The sequence below is a fragment of the Nycticebus coucang genome, chromosome X (assembly GCF_027406575.1).
Source record: "Nycticebus coucang isolate mNycCou1 chromosome X, mNycCou1.pri, whole genome shotgun sequence".
In the NCBI taxonomy this organism is placed as follows: Eukaryota; Metazoa; Chordata; class Mammalia; order Primates; family Lorisidae; genus Nycticebus; species Nycticebus coucang.
In genome coordinates, this window is record NC_069804.1 from 88,768,003 (window position 1) to 88,783,913 (window position 15,911).

A 15,911-nucleotide genomic window follows, 5' to 3' on the forward strand; every position below is an offset into this window, starting at 1 on the left:
TGAGACTGTGTGCCATAAAAAAAAAGGAAAAAGACAAACTTAGACTTTAAGTTTACAATGGCAGAGATACTTTGGTATAAAGCCTCAATAGTATCTTAAAAGTAATATAATGAGACAAAAGAATATTTGAAGAACAAATTATACACGCAAATTAGTAATATTAAATTTATTTTTAGTTTTATAGATAGTACAACTTGTTGCTTTTCCAAGTGGGAAAAAAATTAAATATTCGGCCTTCACATCAGATTACTATCATGTAAGGATTAACAGTACTACAATTATTATTATTTTTTTTTTTTTGTAGAGACAGAGTCTCACTTTATGGCCCTCGGTAGAATGCCGTGGCCTCACACAGCTCACAGCAACCTCCAACTCCTGGGCTTAAGCGATTCTCTTGCCTCAGCCTCCCGAGTAGCTGGGACTACAGGCGCCCACCACAACGCCCGGCTATTTTTTGGTTGCAGTTTGGCCGGGGCAGGGTTTGAACCCGTCACCCTCGGTATATGGGGCCGGCGCCTTACCAACTGAGCCACAGGCGCCACCCTAACAGTACTACAATTATTAACCATATTGGTGGTCCTTAAGAAGACAGGAGATGTGCAAGCAGCAATTCTTCTAATAATGTAAAGACTACTGAAAGACTTAAGAATTGTTTTTCAGAGAGTGGAAAGAGTTCTCATCACCTGATATTCAGAAAGTTGAAAGACTCTTCAACTACGACCCAGGCATCTGATGCTTTTTAAATTATTTACAAGGTATCCCCTGAAAACCCCAAATACTTTTAGATTCAGCAAACAAATTCTGAATAGCTGGCAACATTAAAAGTGATTTTATCTTATTGAAATACTAATAATTTTAAAAAGGCAAAAACCTGAAGCATAAACAAAGACCACCTGTTTAGTAGCTGCTCAATTACTATTTGTTAAAGAAAATATAAACAATCTTTTCATTCAATTTACTTCTTTATATCAGCGCCTGTTAATATCTTACCAGGATCAACTAAAGCTTTGTTAAATATTTCTTTAAGTTTCCGACTCTTCACATTCCTTCCTTGAGCAAGATTTCTGTACATCTCATAGCCTATGATCATAACACCACCATCTTCTTGCCACCTCTGTAGCATGTAGCTTCTTTCCTGAGGACGTTTCACAGTTGCTAATTCAGAGACCTTTGTTGGGAAAATAAGGATTTTTAAAAGTACCTATTAAAAATGTATGAATACTAAATACTCTCATTGGAATGCACATTATTGGCAATTAAAATCTTTATATGAATTTCATACAAATATTTTAAAAGAAAATATTTAAAATATGATACCTCAAGCTTCTCATCATCTTTTAATCCCTCTTGCCACTTCTCAAATTCATTCATCCAATTCAAAGCAGTATTAAGAGGACAAACCACTAATGCTGTGCTGAAATCCAATTTCTCACACAAAAGAACTGTATGAAGAAAACTTACCACCTACAAAAAAAGATTAATTTGCCATCTTCATTATATTTAAATATTCAAGTGAACATATTTATTGTGTATTATACACACAATAAAGTTAATAAATAAAGTACTCTTACATCTTAATAAGCTTTGTTTTGCTTTAAACAATAAAACCACCCACCAAAAAGTTGTAATTTCCAAACCAGGCAAAGTATAGGGAAAGATATCATATTAAAATGATAAAGTTTGACTAAGTGATTCATAAGGCCTTTCTTATGCTAAAGCTCCATAATTCTATAATCAATATGAATAAGATACAACCATACCAACACAGCTACTAAGTCCCTCATCTCCAAGGAGTGTCCCTATAGCCTTCCAGAAAACACTACTGCCACCAAGTGCAGTGGCTCACACCTGTAATCACATCTGTAATCTGGGAAGCCAAGGCGGGTGGACTGCTTGAGCTGGGGAGTTTGAGACCAGCATGAGCAAGAGTTGAGACCCCGTCTCTACTGAAAATAGAAAAATTAGCTGGGTATTGTGGAGGGCACCTGTAGTCCCAGCTATTTAGGAGGCTGAGGCAAGGGGATCACTTGAGCCCATGAGTTTGAGGTTGCTGTGAGCCACAGCACTCTAACCAGGGTGACTGCATATGGGACTCTGCCTCACAAAAAAAGGAAGGGGAAGGGAAAAGGGAAAGAAAGGAAAGGGAAAGAAAAGGGAAAGGGAAAAGGAAAAGGGAAGGGAAGTGAAGGGAAAGGAAGGAGGAAGGGAGAAGGGACAAAGGGGAAGGGGAAAGGAGGAAGGGGAAGGAAGAAAGAAAATACCACTGCCAATTTAGAAGAGAATTGTGTTAAACAGAACTTTTCCATTTGAACATGTTCTGACTCACTGAATCTATAATTACCTCATGATTTAAAATTACCTCTATACTCACTAATTTCACATCTCTGGGACAACCACTATTATTTGGAAATACAGTTTTAATAGTGAAAAAAATATTCTCTCATTCCTGTAGCATGATAGACTATTAAGTTGTAAAGTTAATTTTCACCTCCATCTCTGTAGTTGTCACTGGCCATATCTGTAACTCCCCACTGCCTAACTTCATTAAGAACTCTACACAAACATTACTCCTAAAAGATGCCTTCTCTAATTCAATATCGTCCCTTAACACTTCTTTTCTGAAAGTATATATTTCATATTTTATTAGCAGCTCTCTCCTCCACTAGAATATAAGCTTCTTGAAGAGAGATCTTGTTATTCTTGTTCATTACTTTATCTTCAGCTCTTACAACTGTGCCTGAAACATAATAAAACCCAATGTATATTAATGTATGCACAAAACTAGGATACTTTCACAGTCTTTTTTTCTTACCTGTAAAGTCTTACCAAGGCCCATGCAGTGAGCAAGAATGCATCCTGAACCAGGAGATTTCTTGGTTTTTTTCACAGACTCACAGCAACAATCCCACATGAACTGAACACCTAAAAATGACAGCTTCATTAAGTTTAATTTAAAGGTCCAAGTTAAAAATCTTCCTTTATAAACACAACATTCACAACAAAAACTCCTAAGGAATAGTAGTTTAAAAAATTGAACTAAAAAATATCTTAAATGTAAATGGGGTTATTTTTCTACTATAGTAAACTAGATATAAGTGAACACAAACACACAACAGGTTGGCTTTCCTTCATTCATCTTATCTAAGCTATAAAAACAGACATTCTGCATTCTCTGGCACAGGTCAAAGAAATAATAAGAAAACACTAAAATAGAAACTTTATTTGAAGACGAAATCAGCTTCTTCTTATCAAATATACCTTTAAGTTTATTTATTCAGTCAAAAAAAAACCCAGGAGATAATTTATCATTTCTCACTTTATTCAATAGTAAAGACAGCAGGAACAGGTTCTGGCAACCCAAGAAATGGGAACTTCCCTTATGAATTAATTCACATGAACACTTAAAACTGACTTACTGATTCTACTCTAACAAAGCAGAGGGACAGGGATAGTTTGGTGTCTTTCTAATATCACTGTAGGAACATTATTTAAAAACATACCTAAAAATGCAAAAATAGCATTTCCTGAAGAAGGCTTTTAGGCTTTTAGCTAACTGTACCTCTTCCTATCCTCATCTGTCCTTAGCAAACCACTGAAGAGTAGGTGAAATCAACTTGTAAAATATACCCATTTGTAGGCTCAGTGCCCATAGCACAGTGGTTACAGTGTCAGCCACATACACCGAGGCTGGAGGGTTCGAACCCGGTCTGGGCCAGCTAAACAATAATGATAACTGCAACAAAAAAATAGCTGGGCGCTGTAGCAGGTGCCTGTAATCCCAGCTACTTGGGAGGCTGAAGCAAGAAAATTGCTTAAGCCCAACAGTTGGAGGTTCCTGTGACCTGTGACGCCACGGCACTCTACTGAGGGCGATGTAATGAGACTCTGTCTCAAAACACACATATATATACACACATATACACACACCCATTTGTAAGTAGCACTTCCTTCCCCTTTTATTATACTCATTCTGTTTGCAATCACCCTATTTTGTTTTTCCTTGTTTGCATGTAAGTTCCGTAAGAGCACAGGGATTGTGTATTTTTGCTCACCATTCTACCTCCTTTGCTTAGCACAATATAAGGCACACATTCTGTGTCATACCCAACTACTGGTAAAATTTAACTAAAAATTATTGATCATCTAATAATAGTTTCTTACCATCTACTTGATGAGGTTTCAATTTGATTACCATATTTCTATGAACCTGCACTAAAGGTTCTTTAGTTTCTTCATCTTCATCTAAAACCAACTTGGTTGTTATTGGACACTTGGTGGGTGAAGCATCTTCAATTTCTATTACCTATAAGAAAGGGAGTTGTTGATACTTAACTTCATAGAAATCTTTCAAGCAATGGTCAGTCTTACCAAGGGAGACTCTCCAAATAATAGATGCTTTTACTCCAACACCACACATCCAATATATTGGTTCAGTAAAGCCAGGATAGAGTACAAGTTAATATCTTTTGCAAAATCAAAAACCTCCACAGTACTTTAAATCACCTGTGGTAATACCCATAATTTAGCTCAATGGTTATCACCCAGGATGTCAAAACACATATGTGTTAGGTAGAGTTGTAAAAACAGTAAGTGCTAAGATCTAATCTATGGCACTACCATTAAAATTTAAATAGAAATGCAGTTTGAACAAGGAATAACTCTACTGTTCCAGAGGACAAAAAAAGTGCAAGAGCATTTAAGGATGTCACTATTGGTTAGGGCATTTAATGTAGCAGGAAGGAAGGTAAATATAAAATGTAATATAATGTGACAGACAGCCTCAAACAAGAACTGTCCCACTTAAAATGTCAACATGACTCCCACTGAAAAACACTGTAAATGTTGTAAAAAGGAAAAACATTTAAAAACAATGGTTTCAGAACTACAAGCTCAAAGGGCTCACACCTGTTATTGTAGCACTCTATTGCTTGACCACAAGAGTTCCAGAGCAGCCTGAGCAAGAGTGAGACGCCCTCTCTAAAACTAACCTGGCACTGTGACAAGGGCCTGTAGTCCTAGCTACTTGGGAGGCTGAGTCAAGAGACCAACTTGAGGCTAAGAGTTTGAGGTTGCTGCAAGCTATGATGCCACAGAACACTAACCAAGGGCAACAAAGTGAGACTCTGTCTCAAAAAAAAAAAAAGGAAAACACAAAATCATGACAGGAACTTATATAAAATATCTTGTAATCACAAAAGGAAAGCAATGATGACACGTTCTTTGTTTATAAGAAAACTTAACGAGACACACATACATTGGCACAAGTATGTGTATGTGTCTGTATTTTTTGCTATCTTATCCTCATTTCTATCTATTACATATTGCATTCAATAACTGCGTAAGGTAAGTACAAGTATTACCATTTTACATATGAAAATACCTGAGTTATAGAGAAGTTAAGCAACTTGCACAGGTCATACAACTATTAAGTATTATAACTCCAAGATAATACCCAGAGAACTGGCCTCCACAGTCAATGCTCTTAACCTATACAAAATACTATTTAGGTTATCAAGCACGAAATGTCCAATTTCCTTAAAAACTAAGTTCAACAGTTGATATCTCTGAAATTTCAGTTTGATACTTATTTTACTGTTATTGTGAAGGTACATCCTCATTCTTTCAAACATATTGTTTGGCTTGTGATTATCTTTCAGACATTTTTAGAGCAATTTTTATAAAACAATGGGTAAGTCAAATTGGCAAGGTAAAGAAGCTGGATAGATAGATGGGTTCTGCATGACTTAAACAAGCATCAGGAGAGAAATCATCTTGAAGCCTGCCTTTCTTTCCTGTCATGACATAAAGGCAAATCACTTATACGCTGCATTATTATGTATGATGAAAAATGGATTCTTTTGACAATCGTTAAGTGTTCAGTGCAATGGATGAATGAAGATGAAGTGCTAAAACACAGTCCAAAACCAAATATTCATCCAAAAAAGCTAATGGTGTAGCTGGATAGATGGGTTCTGCATGACTTAAACAAGCATCAGGAGAGAAACCATCTTGAAGCCTGCCTTTCTTTCCTGTCATGACATAAAGGCAAATCACTTATATGCTGCATTATTATGTGTGATGAAAAATAGATTCTTTTGACAATCGTTAAGTGTTCAGTGCAATGGATGAATGAAGATGAAGTGCTAAAACACAGTCCAAAACCAAATATTCGTCCAAAAAAGCTAATGGTGTCTATTTTGGTGGTCCAGCACTATAATTATCCACTACAGCTTCATGGAACTTGGTCAATCAATTACAATGGAGGTCCACTGCAACCATTTGGACGAAATGATGAGGATACTTGAGATTAAGCAACCAAGATTTGTCAATAGAGACAGACCAATCCTCTTGCAAGACAATATTCAACCACATATCATACAAACAACACCGCTCAAACTACAGAAGCTGGACTTGGAAACTCTCTGTCATCTACTATATTCACTAGACTTTGTACCAACAGACTACCACTTCTCCCAGGCTTTGAACTACTTCTTTCAAGGAAAAATATTCAATTATCAATAAGCTGTGGAAAATATCTTTTATAATTTCATCACCATTTGCTAAGTTTTTTCACAGCTAGAATAAAAAGGTTACCTTAAGATAGCAAAACTGTATTAATACTTCAGGCAAATATTTTTGTTAATTGTACTGCATCTTGTTTCAGATATAATAAACTAGGTTTTTGATTCAAAATCGAGTATTTCATATTTAATGACCTAATGATTTAATTTTTTGATAATTTAATTTTAAAGACAGAGAGGGGATGGCAAGATAGCAGACTAGAAGCAGCCTTCCTGCACCACTATCAAGGAGAGGATTGAAAGTTGAAGGTAGATGGCCACATATAGATGGGCCTTCTTGGAAAGAACATTGTGAAATACCAGAGAAGCAAGGTGAAGTGAAGAAGGTCACAGAGAGATTCATTATTCAAGACTAAAAAGGGATATGAACAGAAGAGGCATCATAGACACCACTTGTTAAGCTCTGCAGGGACTGCCTCTGTGGGACCTAAGCAAAGGGAAAGCCCAGTGGCTCCAACCTGTAGCCCCAACCCTGAGACCCCTTCCATATGGAGAGCGGGCTGTGAGATGGCAAGGCCCCCACAGCCTGAGGAGACATTCAAGGAACTACCCCCAACTGCTTCTCCTCCTTGAACAATAGGCTTTTCTCCTCTGCCAGAAGTCATATCACCCCTGCAAACTTTCCCTTTTATCTTTTACTTTCCCTTTTACCAGTAAGTACAGTAGCTTCTCCTCTCTAAAGTTAATCTTTACCCTATATGCTAGATAATCATCAAACAAAACCTTGTAAAGATAATAATATTCCTTTGCCAAATTTCCCACTTAGTAAGTAACTTTGCTAAGATAAGTGACCTAGATTAGATACTATATAATAAAGCTGTTTTCACGGTTCAGTGTTGCTTTAGCTTCAGCTGCTCAGTCCTCAGGATCCCATCCTGTCTCTTATGTGATTTATCTTCATCTCTTGTGTGAATTATTTCCTCAATTCCCCACCATTCCCACTCAGGTTCATTCCTCTTCTTTGTGCTGGTTCCCAAAACCCCCACATTGCCAATAGCTCTACATAGCTCTACCTCCATGGGTCCCCCACTGATGTCTGACCACACAGTCCCTGCTGCCCTCCCCTTAGGCCATACCTCTGCCCGCTGAAGCTCTAGTGTTATTGCTGGGCACATCAATTCTACCCAAGGCTCCTCCACTGCTAGAGGTTTTATGGCTCTACCCCTAAGCCTCCAGAACTTCCACCAGGCCCAGCTCCAAAGCTCCTGGCCACTGTCAAGGCCCACACCCCAGGTTCCCACTTGCTATCTGGGGAGAATGACACTATGGTCCATCCCTCCATCATGGATTTGCCAACCTCGAAATACCATCACACCTGGACCAAGTTAAGCAAACATCCACAGCCCAGACACCCATGACCATTGCCTAGATAGCCTCACACAGCTGCCACAACAACTTCCATGGAGAGACCCAGGCAGAGAAATGCCCCAGCATTTCTCCAGCCAGCCACAGTGAAGAAGAACTCACTTATCCCCCAAAGCAAGCTTCCAACAGCAGTCTAGGGGACAAGCTACCATTCCACATGAAGATCATATAAAACTGTCTTGATCTGTGGTAATCATAGATGAAAAGGACAAAAAATAACAGCTGCATTAAAGGTTCTCAGTGTGCCTGTCTGTCCCCTACAAGGTTAATCTTCCAGAGTAGGACACAAAAGTACATCTAGGAACCTCTACTTCTTGTCACTCAGTAGCAGAGTTCCTGGCAAAGGAGAACAGGTACACTGCAAACCTATTAGCCCAGAGCTGGGAGAGGAGGATTAAGATGAGAAGAAATCATAAAAAGAACTCTGGCAACATCAACAAAAAACAAAACAGTTCAACACCTCCAAGAGATCATAATGTATCATAGCAATGGATCCCAAGCAAAAGGAAATTGCTGAAATGTCACAAATGGAACTCAGAATATGAACGGTAAATAGATTCATAGAAGAGAAAGTTAAAAACCAACACAAAGAAGCAAAAAAAAAAAAAAAAATTTAAGACATCAATGAAAACAATGAGAAAGTCACCAAAGGGATAACACAAAAAAGGATATAATAGAACCTAAAGAAATGAGTCATTTGGGGAATTTCAACATACAACAGAAAGTTTCAACAATAAGCTAAACCAAAGAAAGGAAAGAATCTCAGAGCTTGAAGAAAAAGCTCTTGAACTAAGAGACACAGTCAGTCAAAGCTACAGAAAAGGCAATAAAAAATAATGAACAACCACTGAGAGAAATGTAAGACTATGTAAAGTGAAATAATATACAAATTATAGGTACCCCTGGAGGGAGAACAAGAAAAAGGAAAAAAAAAAAACATGGAAAATCTATTTAAGGGTATTATTATTGAGGAAATATCCCTGGTATCACCAGAGATGGAAATATCCAGATACAAGATGGTTTTCAAACACTGGAAAAAAAATCACAGCAAATAGGACATCTCCAAGACACATAGTCATCAAGTTGGCCAAAGTAAAATGAAGAAGAAAATTCTCCAAGCAGCAAGATCAAAAAAAAGAAAAAAAAAGGAAAACCCATCATCAGGCCAGCAGCAGACTTTTCAGTGGAAAGCTTACAAGCCAAGAAGGGATAAAGGCCCCACTTTTAGTCTTCTTAAACAGAATAATTTCCAGCCAAGAATTTTTCGGTCTTGTAAAAATAAGCTACATAAATGATGGAGAAATAAAAACTGCTCCAGACAGGCAAATGCTAAGGGAATTTGTAACTACCAGACCTATCCTGCATGAAATATTCAAAACTGCACTATACATGGAACAGCTCCATAGATACCAATCAGTGTAAAACAAACCAGAAGTTAAATCTCACAGCTCTTATAGACACAGACTGGATGAATGGATGAAAAGAAACACAACCAATATCTCCTATGTCCAGGAACCCATCTAACCTGAAAGGACTCATATAGACTCCAAGTGAAAAAAAGGAAAAAAAACAATAGTCCACACAAATGGAAAGCAAAAACAAGCAGACACAGACATTCTCCTATCACAAAAAATAAGACTTTAAAATAAACAATGGTAAAAAAGACAAAAATGGTCATTATACTGGTAAAAGGAGTAATTCCACAAATAGATATAATAATCCTAAATATGTATGAAACGAGCTCAGAGCTCTATTTCACAAGCAGATATAATAATCCTAAATATATATGCAACTAGCATATAAAGCAAATCCTTCTAGGTCTAAGCAAAGAGATAAACAGTAGCATCATAATTTCTAGGGATTTCAACACCCCACTGACAGAAATGGACAGATCAGTGAAGCATAAAATCAATACAGAAAACACTGGAATTAAACAGGACTATGAAACAAATGACCTAACAAGAATTGACATTAACATTCTACCCAAAATCTGGTGAATATACATTCTCATCAGCACATGTGACATTTTCCAAGATTGATCATATCTTAGGAATCAAAGCATATCCTAGCAAATTAAAGGGAAAAAAGATCAAAATCATACCATATATCTTCTAAGATGAAAATGGAATAATACTAGAAATCAATTCCAAGAGAAATACTCAAATATACACAAAGTCACAGAGAAACTAAGATAGAAATCAAACTATTCCTCAAACAAAATGACAAAAAGGACAAAAGCTATCAAAATCTATGGGATACAGTAAAAGAAGTCACAAGGGACAATTGATAGCCTCAAATGTCTACACAAGAGGACAAAAAGAACAAAAATTAACACCCAAATGTCACATCTTAAGGAAAACAGAAAAAGAAGAGCAAACCAAACCCAAAGCTGCTAGCAGAAGAAAAGAAATAGACAGCCGGGCATTGGCACAAGCCTATAATCCTAGGTCCTTGGGAGGCTGAGGTGGGAGGAGTCTGAGATCACCATAAGCAAGAGTAAGACCTTGTCTCTATCAGAAAAAAAAAAAATAGAAAATAGATGGGTGTAGTGGCAAATGTCTGTAGTACCAACTGCTCAGGAGGCTAAAGCAGGAGAATCGCATGAGCCCAAGAGGTTGCAGAAAGCTATGATAATACCCACTGTGCAGGTGACAAAGCCAAGATACTCACACTAAACAGCTCAGAGCAGAACTAAACAAAATGGATCCCCCCCAAAAAAATGCAAAGGATCAATGAAACAGAAAGTTGGCTCTCTGAGAAGGTAAACAAAATCAATAGAAATCTAGCTATTATGACCAGAAATAGAAAAAAAACAAAGGATCCAAAGAACGTCAATCAGAAATGAAAAAGGAGATATTACAACTGATACCACAGAAATATCCATAAATACTATGAAAATCTCGACACACATAAACTAGAAAACATAGAGGAAATAGATAAATTCTAAGAAAAACACAACCTCCTAAGACTCAAATCAGGAAGAAATAGATATATTGAACAGACCAATAACTAGCAGTGAGAATGAAGCAGTAATAAAAATTCTCGCAACAAAATAAAAGACACAGATAATACAGATTCACAGCCAAATTTTACCAGACCTACAAAAAAGATCTGGCACCTATCTTATAGAAATAATCAAGAGAATAAATAGACAACCTACAGAATGGGAGAAAATATTCACAAATCATACAGCCAATAAAAGGCAAATATCCAGAATCTATAAAGAATTCAAATCAGCAAGGAAAAATCAGACAACCCCATTAAAAGTGGGCAAATGATATAAATAGAAGTTATTCAAGAGAAGATAGACAAATGCCAACGAATATATGAAGAAACACCAAACATCACTAAATAATCAGGGAAATGTAAATTATGACCATAATAAGATATCACCTTACCCTTATTAGAATGGTCGTTATTAAAAATTCAGAAAACAGCAGGTGCTAGTGTGGATGCAGAGAGAAAGCAACTTTTATATACTGTTTGTAAAAAAACAGTATGGAGATTCCTCAAAGAAATAAAAGTAGGCTTACATTTGACCCAGCACTCCTACTATTGGGTACCTACCCCAAATAACTCATTTTATCAGAAAGATACCTGCAGGCTTGGTGTCTGTAGCTCAGAGGCTAGGGTGCCAGCAACATACACAGAGGCTGGCAGGTTCGAATCCAGCCCGGGCCTGCCAAACAACAATGACAACTACAACCAAAAAATAGTCGGCATTGTGGTGGGCGCCTGTAGTCCCAGCTACTGAGGAGGCCAAGGCAAGAGAATTGCTTAAGCCCAAGAGTTAAAGGTTGCTGTGAGCTATGATGCCATAGCACTCTTCCCAGGGCAACATAGTGATACCTCTGCTCAAATGTTTATCACAACACAATTCATAATTGCAGAGATGTGGAATCAACATAAGTGCCCCTGAATTCATGTGCAGATTAAGAAAATGTGATACGCACACACTCATACATACACCATGGAATATTACTCAGCCATAAAAAGGAATGGAAGAATGCTTTTACAGCAACCTGGATGGAACTGGAGACTATTATCCTATGTGAAGTATCTCAGGAATGGAAAAATAAACACCACATATACTCTGCAATAATTGGAAGGTAAACTAAACTATGGACACACAGGGGCACACAGAGTTTTATGTACTGGTCAGTGGAAATCAAGAGGGGGGAAAACCTACCTATAGAGTACAATGAACACTATTTGGTTCATGTGCAAACGAAAAACCATGAATTAAGCATTATAAAAGGCATGCGTGTAACAAGAACATTTGTACCCCCCTTAATATTTTGAAAACAGGACAAAGGGTTTGAAGAGAGAAGGACTCAGATTTGGCAGAGAAGACCAAGGTGGGGCCCATAATGATGCGGGAGATCTGATAGAGTGCATGTCCTGAAGGCAGGCGGGGAAGGCGGCTGCAGAAGAGGAAGCCCCGTGTGTCCTGTGCCCGACAGTGCTCGGAGGACTGGTGCGGTGACAGAATTTGGGTGGAGAGACCCAGAACTGCCTGAAGTGATTCACATGTTGCAACATCAGTTTCCTTCGGTCCAGTCTAATGCTGCAGCCTATTTACAACACCTCTGTTTTGGAGACAATAAAATTAAAGCTGAGATAAGGAGACAAGGAGGCATACAGCTCCTGGTGGACCTGTTGGACCATCGCATGACGGAAGTCCACCATAGTGCCTGTCGAGCTTTGAGGAACTTGGTGTATGGGAAGGCCAACGATGATAACAAAATAGCTCTGAAAAACTGCGGTGGCATCCCAGTGCTGATGAGGTCGCTCCGTAAGACCACGGACCTGGAGATCCGGGAGCTGGTCACAGTTGGAACCTCTCGTCATGTGACGCACTCAAAATGCCCATCATCCAGGATGCCCTCGTGGTATTGACCAATGCGATGATTATCCCCCACTCAGGCTGGGAAAATTCACCTCTTCAGGACGATCGGAAAATACAGCTGCATTGATCACAGGTGCTGCATAATGCCACTGGGTGCCTAAGGAACGTCAGTTCGGCTAGAGAGGAGGCCCGCAGAAGGATGCGGGAGTGTGACAGGCTCACAGATGCTTTGCTGTATGTGATTCAGTCTGCGCTGGGGACCAGCGAGATCGATAGCAAAGTTTGTTGCACTTGCATAGATTAAATGTGTTCAAGAATAAAGTCGCCCATGGGACAAAACGGCAACTAGCAGTAGCTCCATTCTGAACGCTTCTTTGGTGCCCATCAAAATCCAACATTCTTCCTGTGTAAGAATCCAACATTTTCTAGGCAGAGCTTCTAATTCCAGCCTCAAACTGAAGCATCTCACTTTTACTTTGCAATGAGTGAAAATTTAGATCCAGGGTCCTCAAACTTTTTAAACAGGGGGCCAATTCACTGTCCCTCAGACAGTTAGAGGGCGGGACTATAGCTTAAAAAAAAAAAACTATGAACAAATTCCTATGCACACTGCACATATCTTATTTTGAACTAAAAAACAAAACGGGAACAAATACAATTCACACCGCTTCATGTGGCCCGTGGGCCACAGTTTGAGGACACCTGATTTAGATTGTTGTACATTACTCAAACCGCAGGTGTTCCAGATAAGTGTATAAACTTTTGCATAAACATTGTTGACAAGCTTCTAATTTTTATTTAATACAATCCACTCTCCAAAGAAAAAAAGGATGTTAAAACTTCCTGAGATGTGAATAACCCTATGTTCTTATAAGTTAGTCTTTTAACAACTATTATATGTATTAGCATCATTTAAAAATAAATGTCACTGTGGTATATAAGTATGCTACCAAATTGTCAACTCATCTATGTCCATTCGATGTGTTAGTTCATAAGCCAAATAGGATGGGCTGGGCCTTTCTAGTGTTTGAACCATTTTATTTTATCTTCTTTCAATTAGCTGTTATTTACTCTAAATATACATTTGTAAACTAATTTTAAAATACCCTAGTATAACATAAATTTTATCCATACTTTTAAAGTAATACATTCAATAAATGTGATATTTTAATCAAAAAAATATTTTGAAAACAGAATCGCTTATATAAACATTTTATGTTTCTGTTAAAAGACATGATTCTAAAATTATAAACTTTCTGACATTTAAGAAATAAAATTTTTAGCCATTCTTTAATTTACAATTTTAACTAGGAACAAATGGATTTTATTAATGTTCAATATAGAAAGTTTCAAACATAAATAGAAGTAGACAAAATAATGAACCCTATTACCCACTACTCAGTTTCAAAAATTATCAACGTATGGCCTGTTTTCTTTCACAGATAACCTCTAACCCATTCTCCAACTCCCCAGATCCCACAAATTATTTTGAAGCAAACACACGAAAATAAAAATATGTAAATGCTTGTAAATATCTCTTTAATAGGACACTTTATCTTTAAAACCATAACTATAGGATCATTGTGTCATCTAAAAACTTATGATTAAGTTACAGATTTACAATAAATTATCTCAGCAGATACTACGTTTACATTGAATTGTAGGTAATATGCAAATCAACCCTGGGAAACACTGTGGTGAAGCAGAACTAGCATAAGCTATTTAGAGCCAACTTCTATTTTTTTAATTGATTATTTATTTATTTATTGTGTGTGTGTGTGTGTGTGTGTGTGTGTGTGGTTTTTGGCCAGCGCTGGGTTTGAACCCACCACCTCCACCATATGGATTGGCGCCCTACCACTTTGAGCCACAGGTGCCGCCCAGAGCCAACTTCTATTTTATCAAGCTACCACAACTCTCTTAAGCTTCAGTATCTGAATATGCAATCTGGGAAAGATTATCAAAAAGCCCTCAAAGAGTTGTTGATGAGATCAAATAAGGCAATGTACATTGAACAGGTGTTAAGTATTCACTAAATTATTATTGTGTCCTAGCCTGGATGGGTACTAACTTCATATCATTAGGGCAAAGCCATTAGATGAAAATGGAAAATTCCCTAAATGTCTTATCCAGTTCCAAGGTGTGCTAGGCAGAACCCTAAAACATCTCCAAGATTCACAACCTCCGGTATAAATGCCCTGTATCATCCTCTTCACTTGAATGTGGTTGAGACCTATAAATATGATGGGATATCATTCCCTTAAGTGGGTTACTTACCATGTCACTCTGACTTAATCAAAACTTCGATTCTCTTAGATGAACACGGCCTAATTGAAGGGAGCCATTTATAAGACTGAAATGCTTTCCTGCTGACCTCAAAGATGAAGCACAATGCCATATTACGGAGAGAACCCTCTATTTGCCAAGAACCTAAATATTACATGTGCAATGAACTTAATTCTGCCAACAAGAGGGGGACAATCCAAGATGGCAGCCGAGTAACAGCCTCCCTGCAACAGGGCACAGTGAGTCTGGGGAGATAAGACTCCAGGCATCTCTGGCTGGTGGGATCTGCCTATAATCATCCCTTTGAGGATACAGGAAGTCAGCAAGGGACTTCTGGACCCCAAGAGGAGGACAAAAACAGTGGAAAACTGGCAAGTGGTTGCGTGTGTCGGATAGACCTAATCCCGCTGGCAGCCATAAATACAAGCAGCAGTGAGACTGCAAACTGCAAAGGCCTTACCTGTGAACTGTTTCGGTGTTTCTCGACTTGGCACTCAGTTGAACTGCCTTTGGGGAGAGCCTGAGCAGGCGTGTGGAGAACTTTGGGCATTGTCTAGGGCCCCAGACTGAGCTGAGCCAAACAGAGCTAATAGTGTTTGGCTGTGGGCTACAGGGAGCCAGTGTGAGAGAGCTGCCATGGCAAGCTCCCCCCTCAGGGTCCCAGAGCAAGGATCGGGCGGGAGCTAGTAACCTAGTGAATGAGCAGCCTAAAGGCAGGGACTAAGCTGCCTTACAGCCTTAACCCTCAGGGGGAGAGTGAGACCCGTTTTGGCACACTAGAGCCTCAGGCTGTTGCCCTGGGTAGAGTGCCATGCCATCACACCTCACAG

The 15,911-nt window shown here is 38.4% G+C and overlaps 1 protein-coding gene across 10 annotated transcripts in view; it reads right to left on the reverse strand.

The window, feature by feature from the left end:
• Positions 1–15,911, reverse strand: part of ATRX (ATRX chromatin remodeler) — a 357,519-nt gene that overhangs the window by 148,093 nt on the left and 193,515 nt on the right. For all 10 annotated transcript variants that reach the window (XM_053579351.1, XM_053579357.1, XM_053579356.1 and 7 more), the window contains 4 exons: positions 4,162–4,303; positions 2,813–2,922; positions 1,318–1,464; positions 991–1,168 (listed from right to left, as the gene is read on the reverse strand). In XM_053579351.1, the coding sequence (XP_053435326.1) occupies positions 991–1,168; positions 1,318–1,464; positions 2,813–2,922; positions 4,162–4,303 (577 nt within the window). The remainder of the gene's footprint in view (positions 1–990; positions 1,169–1,317; positions 1,465–2,812; positions 2,923–4,161; positions 4,304–15,911) is intronic.